Source organism: Wyeomyia smithii, chromosome 1, assembly GCF_029784165.1.
Source record: "Wyeomyia smithii strain HCP4-BCI-WySm-NY-G18 chromosome 1, ASM2978416v1, whole genome shotgun sequence".
Taxonomy (NCBI): domain Eukaryota; kingdom Metazoa; phylum Arthropoda; class Insecta; order Diptera; family Culicidae; genus Wyeomyia; species Wyeomyia smithii.
The window spans coordinates 85,624,241-85,649,807 of record NC_073694.1 but is presented as its reverse complement, the minus strand read 5'-3'; the positions used below and the strand labels follow the sequence as shown (position 1 = coordinate 85,649,807).

Sequence of the window (25,567 nt, the reverse complement as noted above, 5' to 3'; positions counted from 1 at the left end):
GAACAAACATATCTGTAAAAAAAATCTGTATTATTTAAACATAAAGAACTTTGTATTTTTTTAAGTTTTTATGGTACATAAACAAAATTTTTAGCTTAAAACGTATGAAGAGTTGAAAAAATGTTCAATTCGCTTAATATTTAATGAAAGAAAATTTGGAGTGTTTATAAAAATTAATGTCAATTTCGAAAAATCTGTAAATCTGTACTTTTCGACGAAAATCTGTATATCTGTATATACAGATTCTGTACCGTTACTTCGGCCAAAAATCTGTAAAACACAGATTAATCTGTACATGTGGCATCCCTGGTTGCAGGGAATTAAAAATGCACCATAAAAAATATACACTGGACACAAAAAAAAATTTTAACCAAAAAATATTAAAAATAAACAATAAATTTCAATTTAAAAAAAAAAGAGTTGAATTTTTTTTAATTTTTTTTTAAGAAACTTGACATTAATACGCAACTTTTGAAAAAAGTCCAGGATGGAGAGATGAAAAATATTTTTTTTATGGCATATTATTTTTTTATAAAAATTCTAATTTAAACATTTTTCAAAATATTTGCATTCTGATGATTTTAAAAGATGCAGAAAGTCATTTTGAATCAAAAAGCTCTTGGTAGTAAACATTTTAAAGGCATCGGTTTTCGAGTTATTTCAAATTTAAACTCGAAAAATTATTAATATTTCGGAAAATACACGTTTTTCTTAATTTGTCCATGGTTCTCCAGCAAAAACCATACGTTCATTGGAATGCTTGATCAAAAATATACAATTCATTCCTTGATAACAAAACGATTGGATAAATAACTCAAGCGCCAAACCTTAGCCTACCTACACGTTCCCCCTTGCCGAATGTTTTATAAAAAATATGTTTGTCGTGCAACACTACCTACTTGTTTACTAATAATAACTGTTTGTAAAGTACGCAACCAATAACTACTGGGTTACCTATGACATCTGTTTTCGTATATAAATACGATTGCACTACTCCAGAAGTGTTAGTAACAGTTTGCATTTTGTGAAGATGAATAAAGTGCAAATGGAATACACCAAGCCCAAATGCTGTAAACCCTTTCCTGATCATCGGTGCTCATCAAGCTTACGCAAATTAAACGAAAACGTTATTGCAAAATTAAAAATATTGAACAGTCAAGCTCATTTTAATACGTTTTTATCAATTTGTGATTCGTGTAGTTATTGGAATTCGTTGTTTACTATATAGAATCTGGAACACTTAAGAATATCAGCTTCATCATAAAATCGGATGTACTCTATTATGATACTGTTGCGGTTCAGGTGTTCATTGCCAAATTAATGAGTTTTTTGAAAACAACAATAGAGTTGAAGAAAGCGATATTAATGTCTGATGGAGCTGCCTCACAATATAAAAATAGAAAAAACTTTGCGAGTCTTTGCAAGTTCAAAACAAAATATAACGTCGATGCAGAGTGGCATTTTTTTGTGACTTCTCATTTTAAAGTCCCATGCAATGCAATTGGTGGCATATTAAAACGAATGGCAGGAAATGCAAGTTTAGCTAAAGAACATGAACATCCCATTACAAGCGCAAAAGAATTGTATGATTGGTCTAATCAGAAAAGTAATAAAAATTCATCAAAAATGTCATTTAGTTGGGTATCATATGAAGAATATGAACAAAGAGTAACAGAAAGGAGCAATATTTTTAAAAAATCTATAATAAAAGCTGCCACACATAAGTGTTACTCTTTTGTTCCGATTTCAGAAAATAAGATACAAACGAAGCTGTTTTCAAAATATGACGAATCATTTACTTATGATGTATATAAAATATAAGGTGAAACTAGTTCTGTAAAGTATCTATGTCATAAAAAAATATGTTCCTAAGATAATAAAACTCGAAAATAAATATTTGATTCTTATATATAGTTATATCACTTAAAACATTTAACTCTTTTTATGAGAACCGTTCGCCAAATCGTTTTGTTGTCAAAGAATAGAATGAATTGTATATTTTTGATCAAGCATTCCAATGAACGTATGGTTTTTGCTGGAGAACCATGGACAAATTGAGAAAAACGTGTAATTTCCTAAATAATTATAATTTTTCGAGCTTAAATTAGGAATAACTCGAAAACCGATGCCTTTAGAATGCTTACTACCGAGAGCTTTTTAATTGATAATGACTTTCTGCATCTTTTAAAATCATCAGAATACAAATATTTTGAAAAATGTTTGAATTAGAATTTTCATAAAAAAACAATCTACCATAAAAAAATTATTGTTCATTTCTCCATCCTGGACTTTTTTTAAAAAGTTGCGTATTAACGTCAAGTTTCTTTAAAAAAAAATAAAAAAAAATTCAACTCTTTTTTTTTTAAATTGAAATTTAATGTTTATTTTTAATTTTTTTTGGTCAAAAAAATTTTTTTTGTACAGTGTATATTTTTTTTATGGTGCATTTTTAATTCCCTACAACTCATTCTCAGACAGTTTTTCGATACAACCAACGGTTTCTGGGCTACAATGCTTCGAATAAAACCTATGCCAAAAGGCATACGCCCTTTTAGAATGTAACTCATGGGTGTAAAAAATCTCTCCACCTGTGAAAAATGCTCAGTTTGCTAAGCCAAATACGTGTGCAAAGTTTCATTCAAGTCAAAAATGGTCGATTAAATTTTCGCGTATTTCCAGGCGATTTGAAATGATTCTGCTCATTAGTTCCTGAGATGTGCAGAAATTTGTGTTACATTTATTGGAACCCCTCACTTCCAGAAAAGGGAGAGACGTCCAAATATTATGGACATATTTGTTACCCCTTAAAACATCCACACGCCAAAATCGGTTTCATTTGCTATGTTTGTTCTTGAGTTGTGCAGAAATTTATGTGCCATTTGTATGGGACCCCTCCCTTCCAGAAGAGGGAGGGATTTCTAACTAACATAGCAACCTTTATCGGCACCAAAAACCCCTACATATAAATTTTCACGTCGATCGGTTCAGTCGTTTTCGAGCCTATGTATATGGATCAGACAGACAGACAGACAGACCGGACTGCATTTTTATATGTATAGATTACAACATCAATATTTTAGTACCTAAAGAGTGAATATATATTTATTGGATTGAAGCGTTCATGTAAATCTATTTAAACAAATAAAATTTCGAATGAGAAAGGCTGGGTCTGACCGCTAGGTGGATTAATTTAGGTTTTTGAATAAACTCTAAGTTGTCAAATGTTACAACGTTGGTTATTTAAACACGGAAGAAGTTAAAATTTCTGAGGATTTTTTTTTCGGAACCAGAACGATTTGTTTGATTGGTGCGATGTTTTCGGCAAAGTTGTTGGCAGTAGTTGAGTATTAAGAATATTTTAAATTAAACATTTCAAAGAGCTGATTTTTGAAAAATATTATATTTTTTAAAAACTGCATAATGTAAACTGAACATTGATGATCATGGAGAAATAAAAACTAAAAATTCTTTAGAAAAAATCATAATAAAAAGGATTTGGGAAAATTTCAGGAAACATTTTTTTTCTTGAAAAGTTTAAAAGAAATTAAAAATAAATTTGTTTCCTTTTCAACGGTTTCTGCAAGACATGTTCGTGCAGACTTTTAATTTGGAAAATAATATTAAGTTGATGGAAAATATCGTTTTGATCCGAAGGCGCGTTCAATAGTTACGTAACAAAATTTGATCAGTTTATATGGAAACTGACACCCTATTCGTGTATTTTTTCAGCGGTTTGACTGATTTGAGTCCTTTTGGTTTGGGTGCTTTTTTCCTCAAAATAAGACATAATTAGACAACACACTTACAAATTAACGATTCTAATAATGCTCTACATACTTGATATTATTTTGCTTTGCTGAATATATTAAGGGGTTATATCAACCAAATGCTCAAAAAAGCAAGGATTTTTCATGATTTTGTTTACAGGACATTTGAGATGTAAGGTATATAAATAATTTATTATTGGATTGAGCAACTCTTGCAGAATCAAAAAAAATATTTTTATTGCTTTTTTTGTTACAAAATGGCAGCTGTGCAGCGATTGCCGTGAACCGCTTTTTTTTTAAGTTGTTCCGCGGCGAGCAGTAGAAGTCGTGCCCAACTCCACCTATAACCAAAACAAAAAAATTTTCATTATCTACATAAGTGTCGCTAGTGAAGTACACATGATTATTCGTTTAAAATTTTCTTCGCAAAATGGCAACGGTTTGAAAAAAAAAAGTTCAGTTTCGACAAAAAAAATCGACTTTGATTGTTTATAACTTTAGTTGTTGTTAATAAATCGCTTAAATCGTGCGTACTTCACTAGATAATCCAATGAAGAAGCTACAGTTGAAATTTCAAGTCAATCGGATGTGAACTTTTTCGCCGATTTTGAAAACATGGTTTTGAGAAAAACGCGTTTAAAGTTTCAAAAAGCTATAAATCTTAAGAATCGTAATAACAAAGCCCCTAATAATTTTTTCACCTTCAGTCAGCTATCCCTGCGTCGCAAAATTGTCCTTCCTTTCCACTTCTTCCTTTTTGTCATCTGATGTATGGCTGCGCCTAGCCTCTTTCGCGATGTGGACATGCGAGCAACTTTGACACAGTTGGCGCCCGATCCCACGCAAAACTCAAATTTGTCACTCATATTTAAGTACTTTTGAATATAACTCACAGTTAAAAAGTATAGAAAAACTCAAACAAAGAATGTACACAACGAGAACGGCTGATCGACTAAACAAAGGGAAATTGTGAGTAAACACGTTCTGTAGAGACGCTATAACGGTCTAAATTTGATGCAGAGACCTCTATACTTCGAATTTGAAACATGATAACGATCGTAGGTAACTTCTGCTAGTTTACAAAGTCTCGAAATAAAAAGAAAAACGAGCATCGCCAAATTAAACGAAAAATGTGATTTTGGAGTATAAAAGTTGTTCGGTAAAAATTGATTTAAACGAACTTTGAGTTTAGATCTGTACTTGGGCGATGTAGATTTTGATTCTTGGATAGTTTTAGCATGATTTAGGCCAATAAAAATAAATAGCGAAAAAAAATTTTTTTTTGGTAGATATAACCCCTTAATAAAGTTTTTGTACGATTTAAGATCTGTCTTTTTTTTTTAAAATATGGGTAAGAAAATGCTTTTATGTGGACCAACTCTTAAAATTTTGGTATTTGACCTTAGAACAAGATGGCGTCGAAGAAATATCGAAAATTTCTAATTGCTCAAAAATTTTAAATGGCGCCATTGTTGCCTTGAGGATGATATGGTTCTAAACTCGGAAAAATGTGTTTTTGCATCAAAAAACCGTACGTAGAAGCCAAGGCGAAAAAAATGTTGCAATGTGCTATTCTTACTTGCATACACATCAGTGACAGCAAATTCATTTTCAGGAAAAACAAGATTCATTTGTTTCTCCGATACAATCTTTTTAATGGGAAATATCGGATGCATGTGACCATGTGATATACCTACGCATCAATTACTTACTAAATGAAAATGTTTGTCACATTTATTGCAATGTGCACTTCTTCAGATATATAATTTTAATAAATAATAACCAACTAGTTTTATTAAAAACACTAATCCAATCGAAAACTGGACCCACTTAATTCCATTCATAACATCAGAGTAATGCGTAACTATACTGGGAACTTCCGCAAATATTTTTCTTGTTTTGAAAGATATTACAAATATGCGTAGAATAACACTATACCGTATATGATTATGCTAATCTACTGCATCATTGAAAAATATTTTTGCGCTACTCAAATTACAGAATAACAAGTCAAACTCTTGTTGCACCATCTTGAGTCTTCGTTTGGTTAGAGCGAATGTTTGCATTAGTTTGTCTTTATCGTTCGTTTTGACGGATAAATGCTGACTGGTATCTAACTTTTCAATTTCCGCATTGTATTTATTTTTGACAGCCCGAAACCAATGCAACGAATTAAATTGATTTGTTTGATCCAACAGTTTTAAAAGAAAAGCGATGCCTGCAAAAATATCAGAAAATTAGTCATATTATCTGTACGCTGCCGGTGATAGCATATGAATCACAATGGCAACTTGGTTTGTATGCCGTTCAACCTGCTAAAAACAATAACTGGCCGTACTGGACTAAAAATTGAAAACAACAATTAGATTGCCTCATTGTACTAAGTGGGATCATAAGAGAAGCGATATCATTATTTGATATTGTTTCTGTAGATTCATATTTGAAAACCGTTTTCTAACGAAAACAATGAACTCCTATTATTCTTATTAATTATTATTAATTTCCATAATTTTGGTTGTGCTCAATTAGTGTAAGACGTACGGTTATTCCGAGCCCTTTTTCGTGGAATCCCTCGGAATCGTCGTTTTTTCCTAACTCCGATGCAATGAGCATAAAGGAAAGTGAGGAGAAATCTTACCAACACTTGCTCGCCTTACCCCTCGCTGCTCGCCCCCTTCTGCGCTCTGTTGATACCAAATGTCTACTGTTTGGGTTTACGATTGAGTTCGTCTAGTGCAACATGATTGTTTACATTCACAGTATGTACTAATAGAAAAATACGTTCCTCCACGCTTTCACATTACGCTCATTGACTTCGATGCAATTAAGCCGCAGCACTCACATCTAGTTATACTTTTAATAAATTTTTATATTTCTTCCTCCTAGCGTTCGGCAAATCCAAAAACATCATCCGAACTTCCTTCTAAAACATAATAGAATTTTAATCGCTCTAACATTTTTCGGTTTTTCTGCTATGCTATGCTAATGCTATGGTACACCTAACCGAATATTCCGTTTACCTATTATTTATCTATAGCCGGGCTGAAAGTGGTCAAAATGGTAAAAATAAACTTAAGTGACAACTTTGAGAAAAGTGACTTCAAAATTTAAAAGTAGTAGTCATAATCTTGAATTATATTGTTTTCAAAATGTATATATAAGCTTTTTCTACTCATCGCCCTTTTTCTGTATCAACGGGGTTTGCGGAAGCCGTTCATAAAAAAATAGTTTTTTTCCCAAAACTTTTAAAAAATCTGAAAAATGCATGACAAAATCTTTTGTCAAAGTACACATAATAAACGTTGTAAACCTATAAAGCACAGGAGCGCCGATGACAATTTTACTTATATTTTATTCTTTACTAATTAGAAGTTTACAACGACTTTGCAAACATAATTAAAGTCACCTTTCTGATTCTTCAATGGTCCTTAAAAATTTATTTAAAATTATTGCACATATAAATAACTAAATAAATGAGGAAATAGAAAAAAACACTTTAAATAAAGCAAAAGGCATTCTTATGTTGGGTGTTGTATCATGATCGGACCAGTCAGAAAATGTACCATGATCGGACCATTTTTGTATATGCGAGATTTCTTAACTTTTGAACGATAAAATGTGTCAAATATGTAGCAGCATCATCAAATAACTTCTTCTGATGATGTTCAGAAGGTTTCATCCAGATTGCATAAGTATTACTACTATTAAAAGTGTTTTAAAAAATGAACTATTTTCGAGCACAAATTGCCCTTACAATTGTTATCAAGGCTTATTTTCAAGCAGTGATTTAGGAATCAAATATTTGAATATTGCAGTATATTTTCCTGTAATATGTTTCTGCAACATCTCAATTCAATGTAGGAACACTTTTTATATGAAATATTTGCTTTAAAGTTGGAATTATTGGTGAAACGCGAAGGCCTGTTTTGTATCATGATCGGACCAGCATTGAACCATGATTGGACCAGCCTACTTCTGAGACATTACCTTTTCACTTTGCTTATGCTTGATATACCCAATGAAGGATTTCACGTTTAATTCATTGGAACAGAATGTAAATGATGAAGCTTATTTTCTATAGAATTAAACCTCACAAAAACGACGTAAGGTTCACTACACTACGCTACACTACACTACACTTTACTAAAAACAGCCCATTATACTTCAAACAGGGAAAATATAACTCAGTGTCAACCTAATTTAAGAAGCACTTTTTTCCGCAAATTTTCGACCAGTTTATGACAGAATCGTATATTAAAATATATGAAAGTTTATATTTGTGAATGATTGGTTGTCATAGCTTTCTTCGAGGCATCTCGAAGGCATCTGTCTCAGCTTTATAAAAACGCTCGGAGATACCAAATACAATGACGAATATGACTAAGGTTTCTACGAAAAGATTTATAACATAGCACCGATAACTCCCTTTAATTAACCTTAAACTGTGATTGAACTTTTAAGCAGTATGAAATAATAGTTTTTATTCTTTTAAACAACTTAGCGACCAAGCAAAATAACAGATAGTGCTTTAGTGAAGAGATAGCCAATCTCACTTAATTGAAATCACATAGTTAGTAGCGCTTTCGTGAGATATTTTAACAAGCAGTTGAAGTGTTAAGAAAATATAACGTTTTCAAAAGAACGGTTGGTTTAAAATTAGAGGAAAAATGGAACAAACTAAAGCTTCTGAGTACTTTAAAAGAATGGACACTAATTATTTCTCAATAAATACATACATACACATACACTATACTAACAATTTAGTGAGAAAGTTTGGCTCAAGTTAGTAAAATGTTATTAAATGTTTTAAATTTTGAGTGAAATTTATATAATATACATAATGCTATTCACCGCGATCATTGGTGCTTATTACGGAAGAGTTTACGGTGAAATCAGAGTGAAGTAAACACAATCCTATTACGGGACTCTCTTAGGTTAAAATGGGATAGTGACGTTTAGCGTTGAATTTTTTCACGACCATTTTAAACGATGAAATGATTTCAAGAAGATGAAGAAGGTTTAAAAACCGATTGATTTGTGATGATAATATATAGCCAATGTATTTTTCAGTAACGAAACTCTCAAACACAAACAAAATTTTGCGGCTGATGAAACGTAAAAGAAAAAAATTATCTTCGAATTAAGTTTAGCGGTAGGGCTTAAAAGCTTCGTCTTCTCTAAAAATGTCCTCATAAAAAATTTCAGCTCAATCGAACTTCGAGAAGTGGTGTCTCAAAGCGGCCAAAGTGTCACTTTTTTGACTGATGAAGTTTATGAACTGTTCGATATCGAAATTTTCATGTCTTAGAAATGTACAAAACTTTGAGATCTGGTGTTCTCTCGAATAAAAAAATCGGAAAAAATCCACTTTCTGAGACTTAGAAATTTTTGTGCTTGGAAACTCATTTTACTTGTCTTATTCTCATTTTCACTTTACTGTCAATCTCACTTCACGGAGCTAGTTTTTGCCACCTCACTGATGGAGACCACCTCGTAGATTGAATCGGGAATAGGTCTCAAAAAGTGAAGTGAGCGTGGGAGTGAAATATATTTCACCGAGAAGTAATTCCCGTAATAAGTAACATTGGCTGAATATCGCTTAAATATGAGCTGTCACACTTCAGGCATAAAACTTAGAGCATTGCAATATTCGGTAAATTTGTAGTACTATTTGTCATACATTGTTTTTCAAAATTGTAGTGGTGGAGTAAGCTATCGGTAAAACGAAATGACAACCGAAAAAACACTCAGAAATTGAATAGGCAAACTTGCTGTATTTGAAACTCAAATATAATTCATAACGTTTTCGAAATAACATGAAAAATGTTCGAAAATATTTTAAGAATCACGAACAAAATTGATAAAATCTAATTAATCAAGCCCAAACCAAACACCATGCAAGTAAAGCCCAGCACGCGAAGCGGAAAATCGCTTGAAGTCTCAGAAGCACACTGGTCCGATTATGATACATTTTTTGGTCCGATCATGATTCACCCTGGTCCGATCATGGTACAAAATCTATGATCAGGAAAAACGGTATAATTAAATGAATTTACGTCGGATTCGCTATAAATTGTTATTTTTGTAAACTAGACAGATAGACTTTTCCGATAAATGTATTTGATTTAGGATTCCATGTAATATTGATGGTGAAAATGTGTCACGAAAAGCGATGTACCTTGAAAATAGTCTAAATTGGTCGGATCATGATACATTACCCTAATAAGAATGAGCATTAACCCTTTAAAACATTGATTAGTGAAATGGCTAAGCTAACACTTGCATTAACATGCATATGTAACCGTTAGCCAGGATGAGATTGTGCCATACAAACCCATTGTTTGTCAGCCATCTCATGGCGATCACATGACCAAACTTTCTTGAATAAATTCCTCAAATACTTAACCAAGAAAGACTAGTCTTCTGGCCCGAAAGAGATGGCTGAAAAGTTACGGGTTGGATGGCACAATCTCACCCCGGCTGACGGTACTGGAAAATATTGATGGCTAAACATGCTCGGCATGGCGCATCATATTCTCCTCCTAACCAATTTTTTTATTACAGATGGCGAGTCTGTGAAACTGCTCAAATCGTTCGTAACTTAGCTGTCATCAGGCAAGTTTCAACCGCGTTCCGTAATACAACATTTTGCTAGCCTCGTTAGTGACCGGAGGCGAGGGAAGTTTTTTTGTATCACAGTACAAAGTAGAATAAAACTTCGTTGACTTTAGACTGCGACATGTTCATTATTCTTCTACTGGCTTACTAACTCTGACACAAAGCACTCGGTGACATCATTTGCGTGACAGATGTAGCTGCCAACAGAGAGTCCTGGTGACAACCTCCGTTGGGATGGCCAGTTATCTCCAACTTCTCCCTCCTAGTACCTATGGTTCACCTGGAACCTTTGTGGCAGTCTTCTGGTCTGTGAAGATCGCCGAGGTAGCTGAGCTGTGGGGGAACTTTCTACAGCAATTTCAAATGCCGTCAACGCTGATGGAGGACAGGATTTCGCTGTTGCAGGTCTGATAGTCAGTGTAGAAAGTGATGCAGCAACTATCGTGGACAGCGAGTGTTCAAGCTCTTCCGCTTCCGAAATATCCGCTAACTGAGATTTTGGCAAGGTATTAAGTGGAAGACTTCTGCACTGCTGTTGCTGTTTAGGTTCCCGAAGACCGTCGTCTGTGCTGGTTAATGTGTGATCTGATTAGTTTCCGGGTGTTCCCCTCAGGTGTTACATATCACCGAACTGTGTCGTTCGACTGTGGATGGAATGTTGTTGCGTGTCGAATCCCGTTTTTGCAGCAGAGGTCCACTTCTTGCGAATTCTTGCGTAACGGCGTGAACCCGTTGTCAAGGACCCGTTGTCGGATGCCACGACTCTGGTTCCACTTTTGATGGGGACCGTGCTACGAATGCGCAGTGACTGCATCCTTTGACGAAGGTAACGATCCCGTCGTCCCCGGTCAATAAAGTTGAATGAGGCACCGCCTTCAGAAGATAGTCGGAATTACCAGTCTGTTCCCGAACATAATGCTGTCTTGAACGACCAATAGAGCTTCTTGGCCATCGTAGTACCGAGCCAACTCTCGATTTTGATTTCCTACCTTGATTTAGGCCAGTCATTGCGGATGAAACGATGAACTTTCTGAAGAAACGCTGGATGCTGTCGCTTTATTAACTTTATTGGCTGGTCTGGTATCTAGCTGCTGTAATCTCGAATACTTCAGGCCGCTGTAGCCTGTAGGTTGCGCTGATGTTTGGCGGCATCCTTGCCACCCAAAACTACGTCGTCCAGGTAGCCTGCTGTACACGGAAGATCTGCCAGTATGGTATCCATCAGCTGCTGGAACGCGTCCGAAGCAGCTTTGACACCGAGAGGCAACTTGTTGTACTGATGATGGAGATGATGGCAGTTCTCGTCCTATTCCATTTGAAGAGAACTGAACACAGTGCAATTGGAATGCTTTCAGATTACGTCTTGCGGTAGCGGAAGGGGATACTGATGTCACTGAAGCTGGTCGAATAATTCCTACAGATGCAAGCTACAGATGCCTTACGCACCACGACTCTTGGAGCCGCGACTGTCTAAATGATTCGACGCTCTAGTCGGTCGAGTTCTTTGCTGATCATCGGCAGCATATCGTACGGAGCCGGTCTCTCACGACGAAAATATAACTTATACAACTCTTTCAGCTTTGTTTGACTTGGATTTTGGAGGCAAGCCCTAGTGTGTTACTGAATAGTACCAGATACGCCTTTTGCAGGGAAGCCTTAGCTATTGTAGTACCCCCGACGAAGTTGTAAAAGTTGTACATCGGTAATGACTAGAACTGGAACTTTGCGGTGCGATCGATGCCGAGGAGATTCAGAGGATGGTTGGACACGAAGATTCGCCCGCTGTGCGTCGTGCCATTGATTTTTCCAGCTTTGATGACGGCTTCGAACGTTCTCTGGATCGCTATCAAAACTGTTTCCGATATTGGACATTTTCCTTGGTGGCTTGAACCTGGGGTGACATTGCGCATTTCGCTTCGAGCAACTCGAAGAAAACTAAATGATCGCTGGGGGGCGCTATGTTTCGTTTTTCGTATTTTTTTCGACTTTGCGGGTTAGATGAGCCGCAGGACGAATGACAATGACAGCTCCTTTTAAGCTTAAAGCATAACTGGTAGTATGTGACCTACTCGAAAATAGCGAAAATCGTTCGAATCGAGCTGCGCAATGCCACCCCTGGCCGACAGGACCCTTGATCATCGCTGCGTCACTTCTCAAATTGGCCATCTGCTGGCATTCCAGGGTGGCGTCATTGTCGTCTCTTTTGTGAGCTTGGATAACTCGAACTCGACGCTTATTTTATTTATCCTAGAACCATAATTTCGTTGAGACCATGGTGACGGTGAGAGTGCAGTAACGCTTCTTGACGGAGGACTCCTTCGTGCCGAATAGTCCCTTTAATTTCTACACCGTCTCACTGAAACTGAAGTCCTTTGGAGCCTTAGGTAGAATTTAACTGACGTACTACGTAGTTTTACTATGTAGTTTGGAATTTATTCTTTGAGCGAGAAAAAGGAAATATCTGATCGCATCGCCTACCATGGCAAATCTTGTCTGGTTGTCTGAACTAAAATTAGTGATTGAAATTTATTCGTATTTTGATCCACTAGACTATAGCGCAACCTGATTTCAATAATATTTCACTTACCCATAGCAAATCCATCATCTGTAAACAAGGCTCCCACTTTGTCTTTTTTCGTTATTTTCTCCTTGGCTTTTAAAATATACTCCACGAAATTAATTGTCAAAGGCGGTATGATCATGCAAAAATTTTGCAAATGAATATTTTCAGGATCGCGTAAGGATAAAAAGGCATTGACCAGCAAGCGAAAGTAATTTGTGTCTATTCGATAGTTTTTGCAAAGTGTATTAATATCATTTTCAAGAATTAGCGCAGCGCTGACACTCTGGTCATACAGGTCCTCTTCTTTAGCATACCTCACGAAATTGAGATCTCCGTCAATAATTGGTAAATAGACTGTCTCTTCAGTACACTCATGCAAAGCTCCTGAGCGAATCATTCGCACGTAACCCATGGCATTTCCTGAATAAATGAAAGTTAGAAATTAAACATTTACCGGCTCATTAAGCATTTGATGATACCAATGTGACATATAAGTTTACGAAAGAGGTCCATATAAGTTTCACCAGTTTCTGATAAGCCAAGGTTTTTTATCTTTCTGTTGAAAGCATGAGCTCGACTATAATCGTATGTTTGATTGAGTTCATCAGTATTTTCCGAGAAATATTTTGCATCACTAATAAGTCGAGCCTTTATCTGCTCATCGTACAGAAAATTCGAGAAAACGAATAGTTTTTGTCGTAAAAATTGGAAAGTGTAGTTTACCTAAAAAGACATTACTAATTAACACAAATAATAGAGGATTTTTTTCAATGATTGTGCTTCACATGAAGATGTTAAAGTTAAGTTTCATGAAGACTTTTGAAATCTCTCTTATAACTTTTGCTTTACCTAATTGACTCTAGCAATATCATCAGAAACAATAAGCATATCATTCACATAAAGCACCACATACAATATGTAGTCGTTAGTATGTAAACACAGAAGTAGCTTGATAGCTTAGAAACCCCAACCTTTATCATGACTTCGTCAAAGCATAGATTCCAGCTACTTCCAGCCTGTTTTAGCCCATACAGACTTCTATTCAAACGACAAATTGGACTATTTCCATCTTCATTACAAGGCACTTTCATGTAAACTTCTTCTTCTAAATTCCCATTGAGAAATGCTGCCTTAACACCCATCTGATGTACCAGCATATTTTCCACAACTGCAATGGACAGAATAATTCTAATGGTTGCTATCTTTGCTACAGGTGCAAAGGTTTCTTGGTAATCAAAGCCGTACCTTTCAGAGCACCCTTTAGCAACTAACCTTGCTAAATCTTCTTGTGGATTCTCCATCCATGATTCCAAATACCCACATGGAATTAATTGGTCTAAAACCAGTTGGAATATCTTTTACCAACTTACCTTATCTAACAGTCCTAAGCCGTGGTGTGGGCTTTGCTGTACGTAAGAGTCGTCTCCATTCCACTCGGTCCATGGCTGCAGTTCGCCAGCTCTGCCATCTGCGTAGGGTCTGCAGGTCGGCTTCCACCTGATCGATCCACATTGCCCGCTGTGCACCTCTCCGTCTCGTCTCTGACGGATTAGTTTCGAGAACCATCTTTACCGGACTGTCGTCTTTACAACATGCCCAGCCCACCGCAACCTACCAATCTTAGCGGTATGGACGATAGATGGCACCCCAAGCAGCTCCTGCAGTTCGTGGTTCATTCGCCTTCTTCACACCCCGTTCTCCATCTGCAATCCACCGAAGATGGTACGCAACACCTTCCTCTCGAAGACCGCAAGGGCGCGTTGGTCCCCAACAAGCAAAGTCCATGTCTCATGCCCGTAGAGGACTGCCGGTTTGATCAGCGTCTTGTAGATGGTTTACTTGGTGTGGCGATCGGAGCGTCCTCCGGAGACCAAAGTATGCACGATTTCCTGCCATAATGCGCCGTTGAATTTCTCTGCTGGTATCGTTGTCGGCAGTTACCAGTGAGCCCAGATACACGAACACATCGACCACTTGGATTTCATCCAACCAACCAACTTGAACTCGAGGTGAGAGGTTAGCAGAATCTTCTCGTGAACCCCTTCCTTTCATGTATTTCGTCTTCGATACATGATGACCAGTCCAATCCGTTTGGCTTCGGCCTTTAGTCCGATGTACGTATTCGCCATCTTCACAAAGATCCGAGCCACTATGTCGATATCGTCGGCGAAACCAAACAGTTGAACCGACTTTTGGAATATCGTGCCAGTCATGTTAATTCCCGTTCTTCTAATGACACCTTCCAGGGCAATGTTAAACAGTAGGCACGAGAGACCATCACCTTGTCCTCAACCTCTTCAGGTTTCAAAGGGACACGAGAGTGCCCCCGATACTCGAACTACACACATCACTCGATCCATCGTCGCTTTGACCAACCGCGTTAGTTTGTCCTGAAATCCGTAGTCGCATAATTTGCCATAGCTGGTCTCAATCGATTGTGTCGTACGCCGGTTCAAAGTCGATGAACAAATGATGTGTGGGCACGTTATATTCGCGGCATTTCTGCATAACCTGCCGAACCGCGAATATCTGATCTGTGGTGGCACGAGCACCCATGAATCCCGCCTGGTAGTGCCCCACGAACTGCTCCGCAAATGGTGATGGTCGACGGCAGAGTATTTGGGAGAGTACCTTGTAGGCGGTGTTCAACAGAGTGATTGTCCGGTAATTGCAGCACTCCAGCTTGTCGCCCTTTTTATAGATGGGACATACAATACCCTCCATCTACTCCTCCGGTACTCGTGCTTCCTCCCAAATCTTGATAATGATTTAGTGCACGGCTCTAGCCAGTGTTTCTCCACCGTATTTTAATAGCTCGCTGGGAAGTTGGTCCGCTCCAGCAGCTTTATTGTTTTTCAGCCGGCCAATCTCCTCCTCCACCTCCAGGAGATCGGGGGCTGGAATCCTGATGTCTTCTGCTCGTGCACCAAGATCGGTTGCCATACAGTCCTCGCGCTCTTCTGCATTGCCGTTTAGATGCTCGTCGAAGTGCTGCTTCCACCTTTCGATCACCTCGCACTCGTCTGTAAAGAGAGTGCCGTCCAAGCTCCTGCGCATATCGGCTTGCGGCTACGCGATCTCTGTCCTCTTGCTGGCGCTTCTTTCTTCGGAGGACCGAGTTTTGGCTGTTCCGTGCCTGTCGGTATCGTTCCACGTTCGCTCTCTTACGGTGTTGCAGCATTCTCGCTCGTGCTGCGTTCTTCTCCTCGACTAACCGTTTGCATTCGCCGTCAAATTAGTCATATCTATGATTCAGAGCCCGTGTACCTATTATGGCGGATCGGATGCTCCTTCAGCCATCTTCAATAGTAGCTGCGCCAAGCTGCTCTTTCGTGGGTAGCGCTACCTCCAGCTGCAGCGCGTATTCCTGTGCAGCCTCGGCTTCCCGCAGTTGCTCAATATTTGGTCGCGGCGTTTGACTTCGGCGGGTGTCACACACCGTCGATAGTTTCGTGCGCATGCACATAGCTACTAGGTAGTGGTCCGAATCTATATTCGCACTGCCGTAGGTGCGAACGTTGATGATGTTGGCGAAAAACCTGCCGTATATCAGAACGTGGTCGATTTGGTTCTCTGTTGGTCGGGTGATCTCCAGATGGCTTTGTGGATACCTTTGCGGGGGAAGAAGGTACTTCGGACTACCATACCGCGGGAGGCCGCAAAGTTTACGCACCGATGGCCGTTATCATTAGACACGGCATGCAGGCTATCTGGTCCGTACATTGCCTCCCGTCCTACCTTAGCATGCATATCCCCAATGACGTGTTTCTCGTCCCGTCGCGGGCAGCTATCGTAGACCTACTCCAGCTGCACGTAGAACGCTTCCTTCTCGTCGTCGGGATCTTCCTTCATGTGGGCAGTGCACGTTGATGATGCTGTAGTTAGTTGAAGAACCGGCCCTTTATCCTCAACTTGCACATCCTTGCGTTGATCAGCTGCCACCGCATCACGCGTTTGCGCATCTTGCCCAGTATTATGAACCGGTTCCCACCTTGCTGGTGGTGCTAGAAAGTAGCCGCCCGGTGCCCGCTTTTTCATACCTTCTGTCCTGTCCAACAAAGTTCCTGCAGCGCTACAACTTCGAATTCGCGTGGATTATCCTGTCGCATCCTAGAAAGCAGAGCGATTTGCAGTTCCATGTTCCAAGTTTCCAATCGTAGTCCTTATGTCGTTGCCTAGGTTCATGCCGATTGTTCCGATCCGTATTATCTCTTACGTTATTCGTAACACGTTGTCTACCGGGCGGCTTGTTGGGCCTTCCTCAACCCCCTGTCTCGCCGGGGGACCATCGTGTCAGCACTGTTTTGAATCCCACGCTGCCACCAGGACGTTGAACAGCCGCTCCCAACCTGGAGATCAGACGCTGTTTAGAGCCGCACCATCTTGGTGAACAGACGCTCGGGTTGGCGAAGCATCTCCTCTACCGCCGGAATATGGTTTACGCGTCAATGATCGCGTCGCACCTTCTCACTTAGCTATTTTCGGATGACAACAATGCCCAGGCAACACCAACCGGTTGTATACATGTTTCAACCGGCAGTCTAGTGTAATCATATTTCTTTATTTATTTCGTCATATGTAGGCTGGTTACATTAGATTCTTAACTATACATAAACATAAAACAAATGAATTTTGTGTCCTCAGCCTCAAGGACCTGAAATACTGTTTCAGTTTATACCGGGATATCGTAAAGGCAATGGCTTCGCAGTGTTGGTTATAAGAATTCATTATACTATTTATAGGTCCATTTTTTGGCGTATTCCGTACGATGATGGTTAAGAGCAAATAGGCTACGGTGTCGAAGTTGTCGAATGGGTACATAAAATTTGAATTTAGAAAGTAGTACTGCTGAGTCAACGTGCTGCGAAACGATATCGATTACAAATGAAGCCATCGCGTACTCTCGCCGTTCTTTTAATGTTTAAATGTCAATCAACATGTAGCGAGCTTCATATGACGGAAGACGATGTGAGGTCCAACCTAGCTTACGGAGAGCATATAGTGGAAATTGTTTTTGTACTGATTCTATTCTTTCTTCATGTACACAAGGACGAGGAGACCACACAATGTTACAATATTCCAGTATTGACCTTACATAGGCAATATACAAAGTTTTGATGGTGTACGGGTCTTGAAAATTGTAGCAGAAGCGTTTCATAAACCCTAACATGTTGTTTGCCTTGTGTATGATAGTGTTATAGTGGTCTATGAAATTTAGTTTATAATCTAAGATTATTCCCAAATCCCTAACTTTTTCACATTTTTCTACATTCTGATTTCATATGAATCGTGGAGGTGTGAGATAGGAAGTTGTAAGGGCCAAAGCTATGTTTGACGCTCCTTCCAGATAGTTAACTCACTATTTGGAGCCCAAAACCAAACTCCATGTATTATTCTCTTCTAGTGCTGCCAATTCATCCTGAATTTTTGCTTTCCATTTAGGCCAGTCATCTCTTTTCATTAATTCAGGGATAATTTGGAGTATACCTTTAATAAAACACACAGCTGGCAATGCACTATTTACATTGTCAGGCCTTAACTCTTGTTGGATCTTTTTTTTATTGAATCCTCTTACTACGACGTACGATCGGTTCTGTATTTCCCACATCGTCGTCTTCTGCTTTATGCTCGGATTCTTCTTCGTCACCTTTTTCGCTAGCGTCTGAACTAGTATTCGAACCTCAGATTCCTTTACGCCCGAAGGTGCGAAATTCTGGTATAAATCTTCAACCTCGCTACCAGAATATTGCGTATCCCGAAAAATGGATTGGCTTTCATCAAAAAACCACATCTCTTGAGATGATTATTCATTCAGATTCTTCATCCCAAAGTCGATATCCAGTCTTGGCATATCCGACAAAAGACAATCTTCTACTTCTGTCGTCCAACTTCTCACGTCTTTCTTTTAGTACCTGACCCTAGGCCAAGCATCCAAAGATTTGTAAACAACTTAATGTTGGATTCGTATCAAACCACATCTCAAAAGGTGTCTTCAACTTTTTCAATTTTCGAGTGGGGGACACAAAAACTGCTTCACCCCAACATCGCTCTTGTTTTATCTAAAAGGGTGCGATTCATTCTCCTACTCACCCCATTTTGTCGTGGAGTATATAGACAGGTAGGAATCATTTGAATTCCTCTCCTGACACAGAATTTCTGGGATTTATTCTCATAATATTCTCCATAATTTGGTAGTGCATCACATAAACAACGACAAAATGAGTGAAATCATCTATGAAAATAACAAAGAATCTATGTATGCGTTTCCGGGATATCGACTAGCATTGTATTCTTTTTCTCGCTTGCCGAGATGACGTCACCTGCCCTCCAAATCTCCTGGACGTATCGCTCGTAGGCCATGAACAGCTCCATTAGAATACGGTGGTTCGTTGTCCGCAGGTTTTACAACTTGCGCCGAATGTTGAACAGCGCAAGCCGCCCATGCCGTAAGTAGACGGAGTTTAAGCGGTTCACAATGTGTTTGGCGGACACACACTCCATCAACGAAAACCAGAACACGCGTTGAGGGCAGTCACCTCTGGCGTGGCATCTGCAGGGGTGTCGCCTCCATCGCACAGTGGTTTAAAAGTTCATTTTGACGCGCTTGTTTGAAAACTACTCGTACGTTGGATATACAATTATGGCGTCTTCAGCAAAATTGATAGGTATGACCCCTTGCATCTTTTGGTGCTATGAGATTTGTAATTAATCTCCCTAAAATGGAGATGCAAAATCTATTTTTTGGTTTCATCGAGATACAGGCTTGATGTCTTCGGCGAAGTTTTTGGTAAAACCAATACGACCAATTTTTCGGAAGACACGAAATTCGTATGTCTTACTCAAATTGACTTAGAGTTTTTATTAATAAACCTAAATTAGTCCACCTAGCGGTCAGACCCAGCCTTTCTCATTCAAACTTTTATTTGTTTCAATAGATTTACATGAACGCTTCAATCCAATAAATATATATTCACTCTTTAGGTACTAAAATATTGATGTTGTAATCTATACATATAAAAATGCAGTCCGGTCTGGCTGTCTGTCTAACTGTCTGATCCATATAGGCTCTGCCGAACTACCGAACCGATCGACGTGAAAATTTGTATGTAGGGGTTTTTGGTGACGATGAAGGTTCCTATGAAAGTTTGAAATCCCTCCCTCTTCTGAAAGGAAGGGGTCCCATACAAATGAAACATAAGTTTCTGCACAACTAAGGAACAAACCAAGCAAATGAAACCGAATTTGGCATGTGGATGTTTTACGGGGTAACAAATATGTCCATAATGGTTCGACATCCCTCCCTTTTCTGGTAGGGAGGGGTTCCATACAAATGAAACACAAATTTCTGCACATCTCGAGAGCTAACCAACTAAACGGAACCATATTTGGCAGGTGAATGTTTTTAGTGGTAACCAATTTGTTCCATAATCGACCTCAGGCAACATTTTGGATTGTAAGATGGCAACTTCCGGTTTCTGGAAAACAACCAAAATGGCCGATTTCCACCCATTATAATAATATCCGGATCTAGAATGATACTTAGGAGTTAAAATCGATCGGAATTGTCTTCAAATGTCATTATGAAATCCAAAATGGCGACTTCCGGTTTCGGAAAAACAGCGGCAAACGAGCAAATACCACCCAATATGAGTATCTCTGGAACCAGAATGATGCATGTAGCTAACAATTGACGTCAGGCACCATTTTAAATTGCTAAATTGCAACTTCTATAATATTGATCAAATCGGTTTTGTAGTTTCTGAGATAATGAAGTTTCGTTTTTTTTTTTTATAGGGGGGGAGTTTGTAATGATTTATTTATGTACTAAAATATCTATTCAGAATTAGTATTGTGTGTTCTGCCACAAATGGTGACATTTCAACACTATTATATATATTTGTACGCTTTTTAGTATTATTGAATGCTATTAGCTTTCGCAGTTAAGATAATGTAATTGTAGGAAAATTATAAAACCTACTTGTCAAGAAAAAAAAAGAAAAAAAAGGAATAAAACGAAACTTAAAATAAACTTAAAACTATCTTACTGACTACAAAGTGAGCTAATCGTTGCAATTGAGGATTGCAACGATTTTTGTCGGAATTTGTTGATAATTTGGCTTGACATATTTTCTAATGTTTCTACATTAGTGAGCCTATGAAGCTCGTTCGTGCTAAACCAGGGAGGACGCTTTAAAATCATTTTCAAAAGTTTATTCTGAATCCTTTGAGGTGTCTTCTTCCTGGTTGCACAACAACTTGTCCAGATGGGAACTGCATATAACATTGCTGGTCTAAATATTTGTTTGTAAATTAACAGTTTATTCTTGAGACAAAGTCTAGAATTCCTGTTGATAAGAGGATATAAACATTTGATATACTTATTGCACTTTGACTGGATATTTTCAATGTGCTCCTTGAAAGTAAGATTCTTATCATAAATTAGCCCTAAGTAATTAACTTGATCAGACCAATTTAAGACCACACCGTTCATCTTAATAACGTGGTTATGGGTGGGTTTGAGAAATGAATCTCTTGGCTTATGAGAAAAAATGTTTTTGAAGCATTAGGGGAAATCTTCCATTTTTGTAAGTATGAAGAAAATATATCTAAAGTTTTTTGAAGCCGACTGCATATAACACGAAGGCTTTTTCCTTTTGCGGAAATGCTTGTATCGTCACAAAACAGAGATTTCTCACAACCTGGTGGTAAATCAGGAAGATCAGAAGTAAAAATGTTATATAAGATTGGGCCCAAGATACTTCTGAGGCACACCAGCTCTAACAGGCAATCTATTAGATTTACCATTTAGATAGTTAACCTGGAGAGTGCGGTCAGTTAAAAAACTTTGTATCATTTTTGTGAGGTAAAGCGGAAAACTGAAATTTGACATTTTAGCTATTAAACCTTTATGCCAAACACTGTCGAATGCCTTTTCTATATCTAGAAGAGCAGCTCCAGTCGAATAGCCTTCAGAATTATTAGTTCGAATCATATTTGTTACTCTAAGTAACTGATGAGTAGTGGAATGCCCTTGGCGAAAACCAAACTGCTCATTCGCAAAAATTGAGTTCTCATTAATATGTGTTAACATTCTATTAAGAATTATTCTTTCAAAAAGTTTGCTAATAGAGGAAAGTAAACTAATTGGTCGATAACTTGATGCCTCAGCTGGATTCTTTTCGGGTTTTAAAATTGGAGTGACTTTGGCATTTTTCCATTTCGTAGGAAAATGTGCTAGTGCAAAGCATCTGTTAAAAATTTTTACCAAGAAATTTGAAGAGTTTTCGGGAAGTCTTTTGATGAGGACAAGGATGGAAAAACTCGTATCGCATAACAATCATTTGGGTATCATTTCTGAACGTGCTATTTATAAGCTTTCAATCCTAGCAAACCATCGCTATTAAAAGTTACACATTCTCAAGCTTGCAAGAGACAACTTAGAGCAAAGAAATATATGGAAGCTTTCTTTGATGATTTTGTTTCAGTATTGCCTGCTTTAGGCGGAGCGAGCAACATATAGCGAGTGTTTCACGAAAGAATCGTAAACGATTGCACTTATGCGATCGCAATGATTCTTTCAAATGTTGGTTGCTTGTAGGCGTAATTCGGCTACTCCACGTCGTGCTTTCACCGTGATACACCACGATGATTCTTGGTGATTTCAAGTATCAGATGCTAATGCGCCATGCTACAATTCCCGTAAGCATTGATGAGACCTATTTGCTCCGACAAGCAAACAATTGAACACAATCTAACGTTCATTTGGATTCATAATTTTGTATCACTGGCGATAATATCTCGAAGCTTCTCGCGATAATGTTGAATGCAAGTGAACTTGGATACAATAAATACTATCGTGTTTGAATCATTCAGTCTCCTTCTATGGTATTCGGAACTCTTAGAAGCGAAAAACAATCAGCAGCGTTTCTATGGAAAACTTGTACGCGAGTGGAGTTAGTTGAACGATAACTGATAAATCAAAGAACACATTTGCATGAAAAATTGCTAGTGAGTGAACTTTTCCATGCTTGGATGAGGATATAGAAAATCCCATCATCTCCTGATGCTTTCAGGTTTTTGAATTTTTTGAGAATGGTTCGCACCTCATTCAAGTTTGTCTCCAATACCTCTTCGGAAAGAAATTCTTGGGTGGTGATCTGAACATACTTTTGGTTTACTTCATTTTCAATAGGACTTACTACGTTCAAATTGGAGTTATGAACACTCTCAAACTGCTGAGCAAGTTTTTGAGATTTTTGTTCATTCGTTAGAAAAATGCAATCACCATCTTTAAGGACTTGAATGGGTTTCGAGGATTTCTTAAGAACCTTCGAAAGCTTCCAGAAAGGTTTTGAATAAGGTTTTAGTTGTTCAACTTCTCTCATGAAATTCTCATTTCGCAAGAGAGTGAATCTATGTTAAATTTCCTTTTGTAATTCTTGAAAACTAATGTTCAAAGCAGGATCACGAGATCTTTGGTATTGACGTCTCCGTATGTTCTTCAAACGTATAAGAAGTTGAAGTTCACTGTCAATAATTGGTGCATTGAATTTCACTTTTGCCTTAGGAACTGATAAATTCCGGGCATTGAGTATTAAGCTGCTAAAATTTTCTAATGCTCTGTCAATGTCAGCACTATTTTGTAAAATAATATCATCATTTAAATTTTCCTCGATCGTAGAACGATATCTATCCCAATTAGTCTTGTGATAATTTAACACAGATCTAGTGGGATTTAAAATAGTTTCATGGGAAATAGAAAATGTTATGGAAAGATGATCAGAATCAAAGTCAGCATGAGTTAATAAGTCACTGCATGAATGGCTTTGATTTGTTAGTACCAAATCAATTGTAGATGGATTCCTAATAGAAGAATAACATGTAGGACCATTTGGAAATAAAACTGAATAAAATCCAGCAAAGCAATCATTAAACAATATTTTTCCATTGGAATTGCTTTGAGCATTATTCCAAGATCGATGTTTCGCATTAAAATCACCGATGATTAAAAATTTAGATTTATTTCTTGTGAGTTTTTGCAAATCTCCCTTGAAATAATTTTTTCGCTCACCAGTGCATTGAAAAGGCAAATACACTGCGGCTATAAATAAAATGCCAATACTTGTTTCAATTTCAATTCCCAAACTCTCGATAACTTTGGTTTCAAGATGGGGTAAAACATGATGTTTTATTCGACGGTGGATAACTATTGCAACTCCACCACCGGCAACATCAATTCTATCAAACCTATGAACCATATAATTTGGGTTCTTTTTTAGTTTAATATTTGGCTTTAAAAGCGTTTCAGTCACAACTGCAATATGCACATCGTGGACTGTTAAAAAATTGAAAAATTCATCCTCTTTCGCTTTTAAAGAGCGAGCATTCCAATTCAGAAAATTTACAGCATTATTTAAAATCATTGCTAAATTTCAATTTCATAACAATATTAGTTGTAAATTTTATACCTTCTTGAACAGCCTCGTACATCGAGTTACAGTTCAACAAAACAGACATTAGCTGCTTTATGGATTGTTGTAGGTATTCAATCTTTTCGGGAGTTGGATTACCTAAATCAATACTGGCTGACTTTTCAGCACCAAACACGAATGGTTTGTTACTGTTTGAATTTGAAATATTACCTGAAAGGACACTGGCATATGAACAGTCTGGTGTTACCTGAACAGGATTATTTTTCTGAAATTTGTTATCTGAATTTAAATTATTACCTACAGACACACCTGTTAATGAAAGTGCTGGTGATGCCTGAACAGTACTGAAAGTCTTTTGATTACCCACATTGACAACAGGTTGTTTAGAATTCCTACGTTGTCTAGAAGCAATAATTTTTGACCTTACAGGACAATTAAAGAAGTTAGATTTGTGATTTCCCCCACAATTTACACATTTGAAACTATTAGTGATCTCTTTCACGGGGCAGATATCTTTCGTGTGACTAGTGTCACCACAAATCATACATTTTGCAGCCATATGGCAGTTTCGAGTTCCATGACCATAGGCTTGACAATTCCGACATTGCGTAAGATTATGGATTCCTCCATGTCTCTTGAAATTCTCCCACTTTATTCGCACGTTGAATAAAACACGTGCTTTTTCCAAACATTTTAAATTAAGTACTTTGGTACGATCAAAATGTACTAAGTAATTTTCCTGGTGTATTCCATTTTGAAAAATTTTGGCATTTGCCTTTCGTTTCATCAAAATTACTTGGTTGGGGGCAAAACCAAGTGATTCTGACAAACAATCTTTGATTTCATTAATACTTTGATCATTTGAGAGACCTTTCAACAAAGTAAAAATTTATACATCTTTTCAGTCAAATACTGTAAAAAATGTTTATGGCCATCAAAAGATTCGGCCAAAATACGAATTTCGCCTTGGCGACCAATTTGAAAATTAACTTTCACATTCGATAGAAATGATGAAAGTTCTGATCGAAATGCTTTAAAGTTTGCTACATATACCACAATAGGTGGAACTTTAACCTTCTTCATAACGGCTTTATGCTCAGTATGAGAAGTTTGGAATCCTAGATCCCCAACAGAAGAAAGAATATCATACCTGTTAGTCGAAATTTCAGTGTCATGTGGAGGAGATG

General features: G+C 37.7%; 1 protein-coding gene across 2 annotated transcripts in view; it reads right to left on the bottom strand.

Annotated features, from left to right (window-relative positions):
- Positions 1-5,487: 5,487 nt before the first annotated feature.
- Positions 5,488-25,567, bottom strand: part of LOC129725726 (WASH complex subunit 4) — a 36,008-nt gene continuing 15,928 nt past the window's right edge. The window contains exons 7-9 of one of the 2 annotated variants that reach the window (XM_055681847.1): positions 13,428-13,671; positions 12,973-13,368; positions 5,488-5,985 (exon numbers count right to left, since the gene is read on the bottom strand). In XM_055681847.1, the coding sequence (XP_055537822.1) occupies positions 5,720-5,985; positions 12,973-13,368; positions 13,428-13,671 (906 nt within the window). In that variant the 3' untranslated portion in view covers positions 5,488-5,719. Of the gene's footprint in view, positions 12,892-12,972; positions 13,369-13,427; positions 13,672-25,567 lie in introns of both variants that reach the window. The other variant, XM_055681858.1, reaches the window with a different exon arrangement.